The 12885-nt window shown below is 31.8% G+C and overlaps 1 protein-coding gene across 2 annotated transcripts in view; it reads right to left on the bottom strand.

Moving 5' to 3' along the window:
• LOC106122417 (lachesin) overlaps positions 1-12885 on the bottom strand; it is a 34264-nt gene that overhangs the window by 5988 nt on the left and 15391 nt on the right. Inside the window, exons 1-3 of one of the 2 annotated variants that reach the window (XM_013318363.1) lie at positions 10764-10881; positions 9375-9502; positions 8693-8878 (exon numbers count right to left, since the gene is read on the bottom strand). In XM_013318363.1, coding sequence (XP_013173817.1) covers positions 8693-8827 — 135 coding nt within the window. In that variant the 5' untranslated portion in view covers positions 8828-8878; positions 9375-9502; positions 10764-10881. Of the gene's footprint in view, positions 1-8692; positions 8879-9374; positions 9503-10763; positions 10882-12885 lie in introns of those variants that run through there. The other variant, XM_013318362.1, reaches the window with a different exon arrangement.

Raw genomic sequence — 12885 nt, 5'->3', positions numbered from 1 at the left:
GTTATTAAACTTTAAAGGCAGATGTATGCTCGAGTTTCATTGCATAGTACACAATAGAGCGACTTTGACAAAATTCCAAGTGCGCTCTGCGCTACGTCTACTGAGCCCCTTCCAGAATTTATTACTTTATGCATCTCTACGTAGTCCCTATATAGTTTCTAGATAATTTGAAATCTCTATATTTTTAAATATATATTTGGAATAAAACTAGGAAATATAATGAAAATAACTAATCGAATTTTAGCACTACTAAAGTAATATAGTACAAATATAAAGTATTAATATTTAATAATAAAGGAAGCATTAATTATCATCAATAACAGGAACTTGGAACAGGCTTACGAATTCTAAATGATCTATTAAGAATTAGTTGAAACTAGAAGTCTGTAAACTATCAGTAAACACGAAAAATAGCCGTAGTAAAGTTATATGAGTTTCAGGATAGTATTTTTTCACATCAATGAGCCAGCTTTGACAACATTCCTCGCGAGCGCGATGACTAACTTTATTCGCTGGGTCAGATTCCCTCGAGGAAATATGCTAAAGTTATAATTTCGACACGGAAACCTAACAGAGTATTTTATCATCATAGGAAGCTGCATAGTTCAGTCACATAGTAAAGGGAATAATAATTCCCGAGTCATTTAGCATAATCGCAATGGTACATACAAAACGGAACGTATATCTGCGAGTCTTCATTTGCAAAACATAATGTTATCGTTTTCTAGAGAAAATGAGATGCCGATTACTTTTGTACCTATAATTTTTTATTCAAACCAACGGTAACTTAAGGTTGAGGTACATTACTAAACTCCTAACCTAACTACACTGCAATACCTCAGTATCGCTAAGGCGTTTACTTGCCGCTACCTCGACGTCGTCGATTAAACGGGATAAGTTGTCTGGTGTCTGACAAAAAATGAATATCATCTTTCTGTCCTTATTCCCTTCTATGTAGTGTCGGTACTTTTGATTATCCTCGTCCGCCAGATTATTCATTATTTCTGTCGTCAAAAATTATCGATATTAGTGTCTTTTAAGATTAATAAAACTGACTATGTAATATAACAGAGTCTGCAATATCAACAGGTAAGTGAGTCATTTGTTTCCTCTCTTGAAACATTACTCTCAAGTCAGGTCATGACGTGAAATGTAAGTTGCGACGTGAGCTGGGACACGGAACGCGACATGGACGTTCAAAAATGTTCACGTTCATTTATACTCGTACATATCATTCTGATTTTCAAGTTGCAACGTAACATTTGTTAAAAACATTATTCAAATTTCTACCGGGAATTTAAGCTTATTCATAACTTGGTGAATTTGTTATCCTGTTGGAGTATTTATTTAACATAATGTTATTAACTGCGGTAAATCATTAATATATATTATTTCAGAACCGAATTTAATAATGATTTTCGTATCACAATCATCACCAAGTCACTGATTATTTTTCCATATCAAAGGGCATTGAAATCAGAACTAACATTAATTTTTCAGATCTCTTCATAATTTTAAAGTACACATTTATTTTGGTACATTTTGCTTGTTGTGAGTGATAGTATGTCGATATATTTTCATTCAAAGCAAGCAATAACATCGATTTGAACGTATTAAACCGGTGTACGCGGATGCTTTTTCCCGGCTTTGGCGATTCATTCATAGCAGCGCGTACCAACGGCCAATTATTTAGAGGTCGATTCATCTGACGGAGCGTCGTGATGGATCACTGCCCACTGTGTTGTGTAGGCTGTATGCTTTAGTAAAAACTCCCTCCCTCTCGTAACCCTATATGTTTTTCCACGTAAAATATTGCTTATGCTTTTTTTACAACATTCTATTCGTTACTTAATAATATTTTTATTAATTAACTATTCTATCCACAATTAACGTTAAAAACGGAGCTTTCTTATTATGAAATAGTTATGTTCACTTTAAAAAGTAAATAAATATTCTTTAAATCTAGAAAAGTATGTCTGAGCTGAAACTTTTTGTCCTATGTCTAAGCTAATATCTACTATTACCGTCCTAGTTTGTCTATTCGCCTTTCACAATTCTACAACTTGAATGTAAAAAGTTAAATTAATATTTTAATTTTATATTTTAAGGCTGTCTTCTAATAAATATACTTAAATCTCAAAAACTTAAATGAAAAGGACAGAATAAATTCAACTTTATACAAAAAGCCTAAACTAAAATGTAAGTTAATATATTTTATACCCAAAGTTTCTTGTAAGTTATAATATTTAGCTATTTCACGAGCGCTTTATATCTTAAGACGTAAGCATATTTCCCTAAGTTAAGATAAACGAAGGAAGAATGTTAAAGCGCTAAAGAGCTTAATTCTTGGCACCGTAAACACATTCTTCGACACATTGTTGTATACTGTCGGCGTAGCTGAATGCTACGCCGTAGCTACGGTAAACATTTTGCAACGACATCTTCGTGGAATTTTCTGGCTCAAAGGAACCTGTTCCCAGGTTGTAAAATGTGAATCCCGTAGTATAACAATGTCCTTATATATTCCTCTTTGTTATAGATAGTAGACATAACTTGCATTATGTTTGTTATAACATTCCTGACTCCCCAAAATTCTTAAGTAAATGACATATTATTCACACAACATACTAACTTCGAAAAAGTTGAAGATATTTTTTAAATCTGTTAGACTATAATTGACACAAAATTATTTAAATAAATTAGTAGCTAAGTATCGATATGAACCAAGGTCGGTGAAGAGCGGAATTTACATTTGCAATTTTTTCATCTCCCCCTCGCCAATATCTCTTTATGTACACTTAAATTTATAATCCTGTTACTGAGCCCAATTTATCTGACTTGAGAAATTTTCTCGATTAAGTAATAAGATCTTGTTAAAACCTTTTTTCTGTATTATATGTGAAAAATATTTTCAAATTTGTGTTTGGTGTAGAACGATAGTCGTACCCGTGTCATCTTTGACCGTTAATAGGCTTTATATGAAAAGCGGACGGGTTTTGCTATCTATTTCCCGAAAAAAAACTTACATCTCTAATATAATTCGTAAAAAGAAATAAAGATTATACAATCTATGTCCGAATACATACCAATATCAAGCAAATTCTTATGATAAGAATAAATGAAATACGCAGACTTAAAAAATAAATAAAGTAATTAATTTTTATAAAACAAAATAATTTTTCCTTTATCTAACATATAATTTAGAAAGGATTAAAGATGTTAATGCATAACTTGACCGTATAAAAGGCGATAAGTGTTAAAAGCTGTCACTTGAGTACGGTAAAGTGTCAAGAAGGATCCGAGCAAACACAAAGCACTCCTCTCCCCACACTGTCTAATGTTGGAAGGAAAGACTGATTGATACTATCGGAAGAATGCCGTGACAATGTCGAACGCGCGACGATGAAAGAATTGATTGAACGGCTAAAAATAATAGACTTGTATACATTTATATTCATGTATAAAAACATGTGAGTGAAATTTGGGTCAATATTTTTAGTACAGAAACGTGGACTGAACAAAATATGTTGTTTAATAATTTCACCTTTATAATTAAATTAAATAAATAAATGCTTAATTGTAACACACATATACACAATTATGTTGGAGCCTTGGCACCTGAACTGATCCTTGTGTTTCAGGAGCTATTCCGAAATTATAATATAAAGTAGCAATTCAGTTAAAATAAATGAAATGAATCATGAATCGGGTATCGGTCTGGGTACAAATTCGGGCTGTAAACATTTCGCAAACGGACTTTAATCCCGGTCATAAAAGTAATCCGGTCATAAACTTACGCGACGATGGACAACATAAGGGTAGGGATTTACTCTAACAAAGATTTCGAAGTAATTAAGATAAAACGGCAGGAGTTTTAAACGTAACCGGAGAGAGTGGCTCTACTCGTTTTTCACCGCTCGTTGCGAGTTAATCCTCGAGTATGCAATAAAGCGACTAAAGTATTTGTGTTCCCGGCAAAATTACCCATATTGAAAATACCCTTCAGCGCTAACAAGCGACTAAAGGCTTATATTTAAACATGTCCGTATATTACATAGACGTACTTTCGCATATCTCATTTTCATGTTAACTAAGTTACTAACATACAAAATACCAGAGCTTTCTAGTTTAAGTAAACATGCTTTTAATATTCTCTGTTGCTCGTATTATGTATATTTACTTATACTCATATTTATATAAGTGATGAATGATATATTAATTGCTATATACGAAATACGTATTACTAGCGGTCGCCCGCGACTCTGTCATCGCGAAGTTCAAAGAACATAATTAGTAGCATATGAGTCCTTTCAGACAATGTTCTATATGTTTGCCAAATTTCATCGAGATCCATTCAGCCGTTCTAAATACTTACAAATAAACATCCATCTATCCATCTAAAGTAATCCATTTATAAGTAATTTAGATCAATATAATAGTCTTAATAACAACATCATTCCCTGGAATTCAATTTCGAATTACTTTTGACTTTCTCACTGTAACTAAAAGACCAAGAGTTAGTAACTAGAAAACCAAGTATGAACTATAAGAGATTAAATTAATTCAATTCCTATAATGCTAATAAGTTATAGAGAATTCAAACAGATCTTTAAAACTTTTACTATACGCTCTTAGTGAAATACGCAAACAATAACTTGCATTCTTGTGAAATATTTCTTATTAAAAAGCATTAAATTAAAAACAAACTCAACATCGAACTTTCGAATCGTTTCTCGCATTGATTTTCAATTATTTTAACATTGTAACTGCTTAACTTTATTGTGAGAAATATTTGAGTTTCAAGGAATTAAATATTTTATAATGAAACTTTTCGAGCGATAATATATTGTTAATAAATAGAAAAATAAATTTTATACATCTAAAACATTATAGGGGAGAAGAACATTGTACTGGTTAATAAAAATATTATATTTCGCAAGAAATTATTAAGTTCTTAGTTAAAAGGCTTTCTTAATTTTATTTTGTTATATTAGGACGCAAACAAACAACCTGATTTAATATGATTTCAGGAAAGAGATAAGGTTTATAACTATTTAATAGAAAATAAATAATCAATATTCAGAAGGTTTTTTTACAATTTTTGGACATTTCCAAATCCTTTTAGCTGCGTACTATAGTTAAAAAATATGAAAAAGACCGCAATGTTTTATTTATGTCTGTGATTAATTTTACCTTTGTCGAAAATTCATTTTTGTACGAAAGAAAAAAGGGTGAAAGAAATTATCATTTATCACTGCTTTTGTCAACAGGGGCCCCCTGTCAATAACGTAAAAACAATTAATATGTCAATATTTGATCACCCTTGAACAATAACTCCAGTTCTTTCAATTCTGTACGATTTTAGGATCAAATTTTATTCAGGAAATGACCTAAACATATTTGGAAATATACATTTAAAAACGTTTTTTTTATTTCCATCACTAACCCTTAAATGAGCACTGTTGTGTAAATACAATATTCCAAAAGGCATAGATCAAAGATATTATTTTTATTATTCTTCCTTTATTATAATACCGACCTCGCATTAATTATGATTTTAATTCGTAACGTTAAATTAATTTGTTTTACAACATTTAATTTGTTGATTTACTAAATTTTTTTTGGTGTATAATTACATACAAAATATTGCATGATTTTCGTATTTCATAATTAGACTACCTCGTAGCTTTGAACCTTAAGCTGGTCGAAAAGAAGCATATCTACAAAATTTCCTTCCACTACATGAGAAAAAAATCCCTTAAAAATTTATTTAAAAATATTTTTGTACTAATTTATTTTCGTTTTAAATTTGTAGCAAGAAAAATTTGTATTATAAATTACGCTGTTCCTCCATTTTATACAAAAAAAAAACTCACTTTTACAACTTTTGTGGTATCTTTTCTTCTTTAGTGTAAAGTTTAAATGTTACAAGAATAAAATTAAACATTATTACAATCGTAAAAGTAAAGTGTAGTGTATAATGAGGTTGTAACACAGACTGGGAGCACATTCATAGCAACGGGCAAACCGAAAAGTGTAATGATGTTTAGTGAAACAGAACAAAAGGTATTCGCAACGTGTAGGGAGACCGCAAAGACGGGATAAATGACGTCACATGAACCGTTTTGGAAAGTTGTTTCATGAAGATGTCGCGGCTACATTCCGGCGGCCCCTTGCCAAGCTGCATACCACTCTGACATTACACCGGCCCACACGTCGCATTGCTGCCGAGGTGCTACGTGCCGTTGTAAATAACTTAATAAGTGTCAATGACTTTAAGGTTTCAATTTAGTACACTATTATTGCAAACTCACTAACGTTTTCTTTTACGCACACATATATATATATATATATATATATATATATATATATATATATATATATATATATATATATATATATATATATATATATTTTTAAACGCTTTTGTTTAACTTGCTCTGTTCATTGTTTTTGAATAGATAAAGCAAACAAGTTTCTAACTTTTATTCCTTTTTAAGACGTTTAAAAAATAACATTCTTAACTTGAGTTATTAAACAATTTAAAAGATCAAAGTAGCTCAAACTGTTATAAACAAAAAATATGAAAAAAGCCTTAATAGTTTTTACATCGTAATTAAATCATATCCGAAGACCAGACGGAGTTTTTAAGTTCACCAGAGGGTGTCTAACTCGTAGCCTGTTTGCTTAAGAGCGGATACAATAAAACTTTGGAGTTTTAAAAAGTTCCAAGTTCCTGCGCTAGATGCTTCGGCTCATTCGTAAAGACTTCTCAACAAACTTTTCATTTGCATTCGTGTGTAACTTTTGTTTCTGGAATTTTAACCACAAGAGGGCAAAAAATATGTTTTTCCTTCTTTATTCAAGTTAAAAAATGTTCGAAGTATAATGTTTTAATGAGCGGTTGAAACTTTTGTTTATGGACTGGAAAGGGCAAGCGGGTCGTTTTAAACAAACTCATAATATAATCGAATGAAATTGTAAGACTTACAACTATCGGTGTATGAGAGTCTTATATTGACAAATGATAGCTACTAACTATATCTATTACTGAGATTAAAATAATATCAAATATATAGTAGCAAGTATTCCAGCATTCCTATCTTTACTAATATTATAAAGAGGTAATATTTGATTGTTTGTATTGAATAGGCTACATTATTCCCGTCTGATATAAGCTATATTTATTCATAGATTTTTTAATACGCATTTGATGAAGTCGCAGGCAACTACTAAATATTATATATAGAACGCTATCAAGATTTTAGGCTAAAGAAGAAAAAATGTGTGTTCGGAATTTGAAAATCATACATTGATGTACTGTTATAAGTTTTTATTATACAGTCATTTGATGATGAGATGTATTTCCGTTTTTATTTGTTGTAACTAAACATATGTAGCTACTCATACGTATGAGCATATAAAGATAACGAGACATAATTGCAAGTTTATTCTGAACGAGGTCGTGTTTCTCGCCGCCAATTATAATTACATCCGCAGTAACATCTGATGCTGAATGCGATGACGTAACAATACTCCTCTCATTTTCTCCACAACACAGCTATCGTAATAAAAACTCAATATTTCTTTGTGTAACATTTGATAAGAAAGTTTTGAAGAGAAATTTAATAACTCAAGAATTTTCTTTGAGTTTGTTTTAGGAGATTTATTTAACAAAAAATTTGTTTTAGTTGTTTGTAATAAGCTGAGGAGTAATCTTACAATACAAACATAGAGAAACCGTGATTTGATCGGATTTATTAAAACCGAAAAGAAGAAGAAAAAGAGAAATGTAATCTAGGTTACATTGTTAAATTTTTTTTAGAAGTTTAGTAGTTATCCAACATAACCTAACAAATAATCAAAACAATTGTATGTACCTAGAATTAGTTTCTTTTCGTTTCTTAATATCTAAATGAATTTATAATATCGTTGTTAACACCCTCAGCGCCAAACGCTAAGTGACCGTTTAAAAAAACACATTTTTTTTGTTGGAATGTGCTCAAATACAAAAATGTGTATACTTTTGAATACACAGCGTTCTAGACACTGTGTGACAAAAAGATACACATGACGCCCAAGGTGTTAAATTAGGATTTTATCAGTACCGGAGTTAAACATAGGTTGCACTCGATTGCATAATTTTATTAGCCTCCGCGCTCAACCGTTTGGAAACTGATTGTAATTGTGTTCATTGTTGATAAGCAATTGATGTTCAAATTAAATGGAACTACCGTCCGTAATTAATGTACCTTTAATAATGCATTCAATTTAATAACTCATCAGATATTATAATATCTTGCCATACCAATTTAATCAATTTAATTCGTAGGTTTTTACTCGTCAAAACTTTATTCATATAATCAAGTAATACAAAGAATTATAAGTAGAAATTATTAAATTGTAATGACACTTTTACAGTACGAACTTGACGTTAAAACCTTAAGGATTAATTTATTCTTTGAAGAATTCAATATTGCAAGATTGCAGCTTGTAGTTACCTTCAAGCGCACGTCGTCCCAGGCGTTAGCCAGATTGGCTCACTGTGTTTGGAGGAAAGCGTACCTAAAAGTCTACCCTACACTAAAATTATATTTTGTGGAAAGCGCATCGTAAAAAGAATTAAGAGCTTAAGGCCTAAATTGCCTAATATATCTTCTTTTGTTTTAAGATATACTTAATGTAAACTGACCTGACTCATCATGGGATCTGTGTTGATCTGACACATATATGTGCCGGAATCCTTGGGCTCGACGTTGCTTATGTACAGCTTCCATGTGTTGTGGCCGTTGTGAGTGACTGACAAGCGCGGGTTCAATGTCACCATATGCGTGTGGATTGCGAGGATCGTTTTCGTATCAGATTTTATCCAGGCCACCTGTGAAAAACTAAAGTTAGATGCATTCTTAAATATAAAAGATATTAGCTGTTGTCCGGGACTCCAATCGTGCGAAATTAAAAAAAAACTAAATCAGTAGCCTCTGTGTTGTTCCAGATTATGTTCTATATTTATGCCAAATTTAAGCGAGATCCATGCAGCCTTCTAACAAAAATTCATCCATATATCCAAACATTCGTAATATTCGTAAGATGGTTAGCAAGACATTTTTAGTTAACAAAAGTTTCTGCGGGTGTGAATTGCTATTTATGACCACATGGTTCTTAGAGGTACTGCAGGCAATATTTTTTAAAGAAACAAATAACTGCTAACATTTCTTAACTCAACTTAAACCCGTGAGATTTTATTTTACAATAACAAAGTATAACACTGAATCTATTTCTATATCGAAAATAAAAAAAAATCGTAAATACATATTTCAAGATCATATTCATGTAATATACTATGTGTACTCACATAACTATGTACAATTTACCTTATAACTGCTTAGATGGTTGACAGTACACGTGAAATGAACATCTCTGCCCTGGGCGACTGTTAAATTCTCAAGCGGTGAAAGAAACTCCGGCTCTTGTTCGCTGTAACCAGAACCCTGTAGTTGTCCTGTAATCAAATTATTAAATTGAACTAACGGCAATCATCATTGCAGAACTAAAAAGACTGAAAATAATACACGCAATATTACCGCTTTTACCTATACAGTTCATATTTCTAATAAAAAATAAGAGCTTTAAAAATACATTTAGAAAGTAAGTTTGCAACAGTGGTGAAATCTGAATCGTTCGGTACACTATGCAATTTTTTCCGTGAAAAAAAGGGTTTCAATTGAATGAATCTGCTATATTTTCAACGTAACAGAATACAAATAAAAGAAATAGAGGCCAAATTGGCCTTTCAAATTGGTTGAAATTGGGTCAGGCTTACACAAACAAACAAGAGTGGTGAAATCGCCTACGCTGCTGCAAGCGTTTACAATATTTTTGATTTTAATTTATTAATAAAAAAAGTTTGTAACTAGATTTTTTTGCCAAACATTTGTTAAATTAACGTCTATTTATTACAAACGTTTTGAACAGGTCGGTAGATTTTTTTCTCTCTACGCACTACAGAATAGTTGATTTTTTTTGTAGATTAAACGAACACGCGGTCTTCAACGTGGGATGCAATTATCTACAGAAACGTGTAGTATCGGCCTTCGACTCATTTAACATAAAACATCCGTGATTTTTAACGATTTAACTAATTTAGTAAAGCAATAGTGTTATGTTTTTTTTCATGCTGTGACGGGGAGCGAATCCATTGCATTTGATTAAAAGGGAATGCCTTAACGCTTGCGATGATTTTCCTGACTTGAGTATTGACATATTAATAAGATTCTGTGAACACCGAGAAGGACATAAAGTGGTCTCCTATCGTTCTATTTTAACGTAATACGGTTTTCATGTATACAAGATAGAATCAAAATGTACGTCAGCGAATTATACAAATACAGTATTCAGTAAACTTAATTCGATTGTGATGCGTCCCAAATCATCATTTGTTTTGTCCCTCGCAATGAACAGGCGTCAATTAGTATCCGACATTTAAATGCGGCCAAGCGTTTACGCATAGCCGTGATTCGGTTTTCAGCATTCGGTATCCTGTGATTAGGGATGTGAATCGAGAAAGGTTGGCATTTAAAAAGGGTCACATTAAATGTGCCATACTGTGACATCAAAGCGATTAATGGCTTCGCGCAGGATTGTGGAACGCCGCGATATTTTTATTCAATTCAGCTAAATACGATGTTTGACTTGGACATTTATTTCACATTCCTTTTACACTTTTTATTGTATTCAAATTAAAATAAAAAAAATATAATCACACTTTAACTTAATCAACATTTGAACGAAGATTATTTTCACGTTGATGTCAGTAAGTACCGCTTCTTAGCACTTTTATTTGAAATTTATATTTTCAATATGGTTGGTTAGAACATACTAAGCTACTGGTCAGCACCAGTACTTATAACAGCTTATAAGTACACATATACATCAGACAATAATAATTAGAAGCCAATCCAATTTACCGGCATATAAATTCAATTAACTATATCGTTTACCTAATCGATCTCTAACGTACTAAGTCCGTATTAATTAATCCTTTAACTGCAGACAATTAGGATTCCAATTTACGTAAACAACGTAATAATTACACAATGTTTTTTTTTTATAATTTTATAAAAATATAACATTGTGTAATATATATAATTACACATATAGTGCAATATAGTTACACATTGCCATGTTAGGGAACAAAAATCTTCTTACTAATTTTATAAATGCGAATGTTTAGATGAATAGATGGATTGTTTGATGGTATCTCTAGAACGACTGAATGGATCTCGTTGAAATTTGGCATATATATATATATATATATATAACATAGTCCGGGAGAACACATTGGCAACTTATTACGTGTTTTTAGTTCCGCGCAGACGGAGTCGAGGGCAACTGCTAGTAAGATAAACCACATAAATAAATAAATTTCGTGAATTCTAATTGCACGGATGCAGATGTTTCACGGTCATGAATATTATAAGGATTCACACGTGACAAGTGACAAGGGTAAGACTAACATATCTCAACCAATTATGTATTTTTTATTCAAAGACCCGTTTTTGTAAAGGTATATTATAAAGTGGTAAATCAGCAAGCGGCCGTTTGAATTCGCCGAAATTGCGCACCGACGGTGCATAGATATCGGCAATTGCAAATGCGTTGCCTGCCTTTAATAAACGGAGAAGAGGAAGCACGGAAAGAGGATATTTCACCTTCCTATAAGTCTCCTTCTTCGCCAAATCTACTTCACCTTTCCTATAAGGAATCTACGACTGAAATTAGGGCTCCGTCACATATCTTCATATTTAGGCATACAATATTAGTGTCTAACATAAACATAGGGGAAAAATTACTGACAGGTTAAATGTTTGACCGTAAAATAACAATGCACACAATTACGTGTAAGAATCACATCATCTGCCTCATTTTATTTAATTGTCCAGAAATAAGCTTTGAAATTTCACGGTTATAAGAATGTAAAATCTGAAATTGTGATAGATATACGCGACATGTAGAGCCACTTTTATAAATTGGGAAACAAAGCATTTCTATGTTTCAATGTAGGGAATTAAAGCTTCTACAAATTGAAATAGTACAAAGGACTTTAAAGTTATAACAACAAATTGCCATTTATGAAATTGCACTGCAATGTATGACCTCAATTTCAGTCAAGAGATTTCATTAGGGCTAACATAATTTCCCAAAGCACTGCCGCCATTTCCCGAACAATAATGGAACAAAACATCTAAGCGTTTGTTGGGAAGGCAGCGCCTTTGTCTGCGCGACTGCATGCGTCAACCCGACTGTGTCAAATGAAAGTTAATAATGTCTCGATAGTGGCATTGCTCTTTATTGTTTACTCATATGTTTTTATTTATTTATGTATATATTTTATTACAGTTTATAGTATATAACCACCTACAAAAAAACTAAATCTTACTAATATTATAAATGCAAAAGTTTAGATGTACGGATGAATGTTTGTTCGAAGTTATCTCCAAAACGGCTCGACGGATTTCGATGAAATTTGGCATGGTTACAGAACATAGTCTGGAAAGACATATAAGCTAATAATTAAGTAGGCTACTATTTTTTTTTAATTCCGCGCAGACAAGCGTAGGCAGCTGTTAGTAATAAATTAGTTCATAGATTTCAATCTGCGAAATTTTAATTATAGTCTACAAGAATAGAATTTAGTTGTTAAAATATAACTGAATTGGCAATGATAGAGTCTCTATTTTCAAAAAAATATTGTGACTATGAGTTAAAGTGGTAAAGTTCAGTAGTAAATGTAATTAAATTGAATAATAATTTATTCAGACCACATAAATTATTACAGGTATCAAAATCAATTTAACCAATATTAATCGGATGCTGTGATGAATA

This window comes from Papilio xuthus, unplaced genomic scaffold, assembly GCF_000836235.2.
Source record: "Papilio xuthus unplaced genomic scaffold, Pxut_1.1 DF826923.1, whole genome shotgun sequence".
Classification (NCBI taxonomy): Eukaryota; Metazoa; Arthropoda; class Insecta; order Lepidoptera; family Papilionidae; genus Papilio; species Papilio xuthus.
The sequence above is the reverse complement of the archived record's forward strand: the minus strand, read 5'-3'. Positions and strand labels throughout refer to the sequence as shown.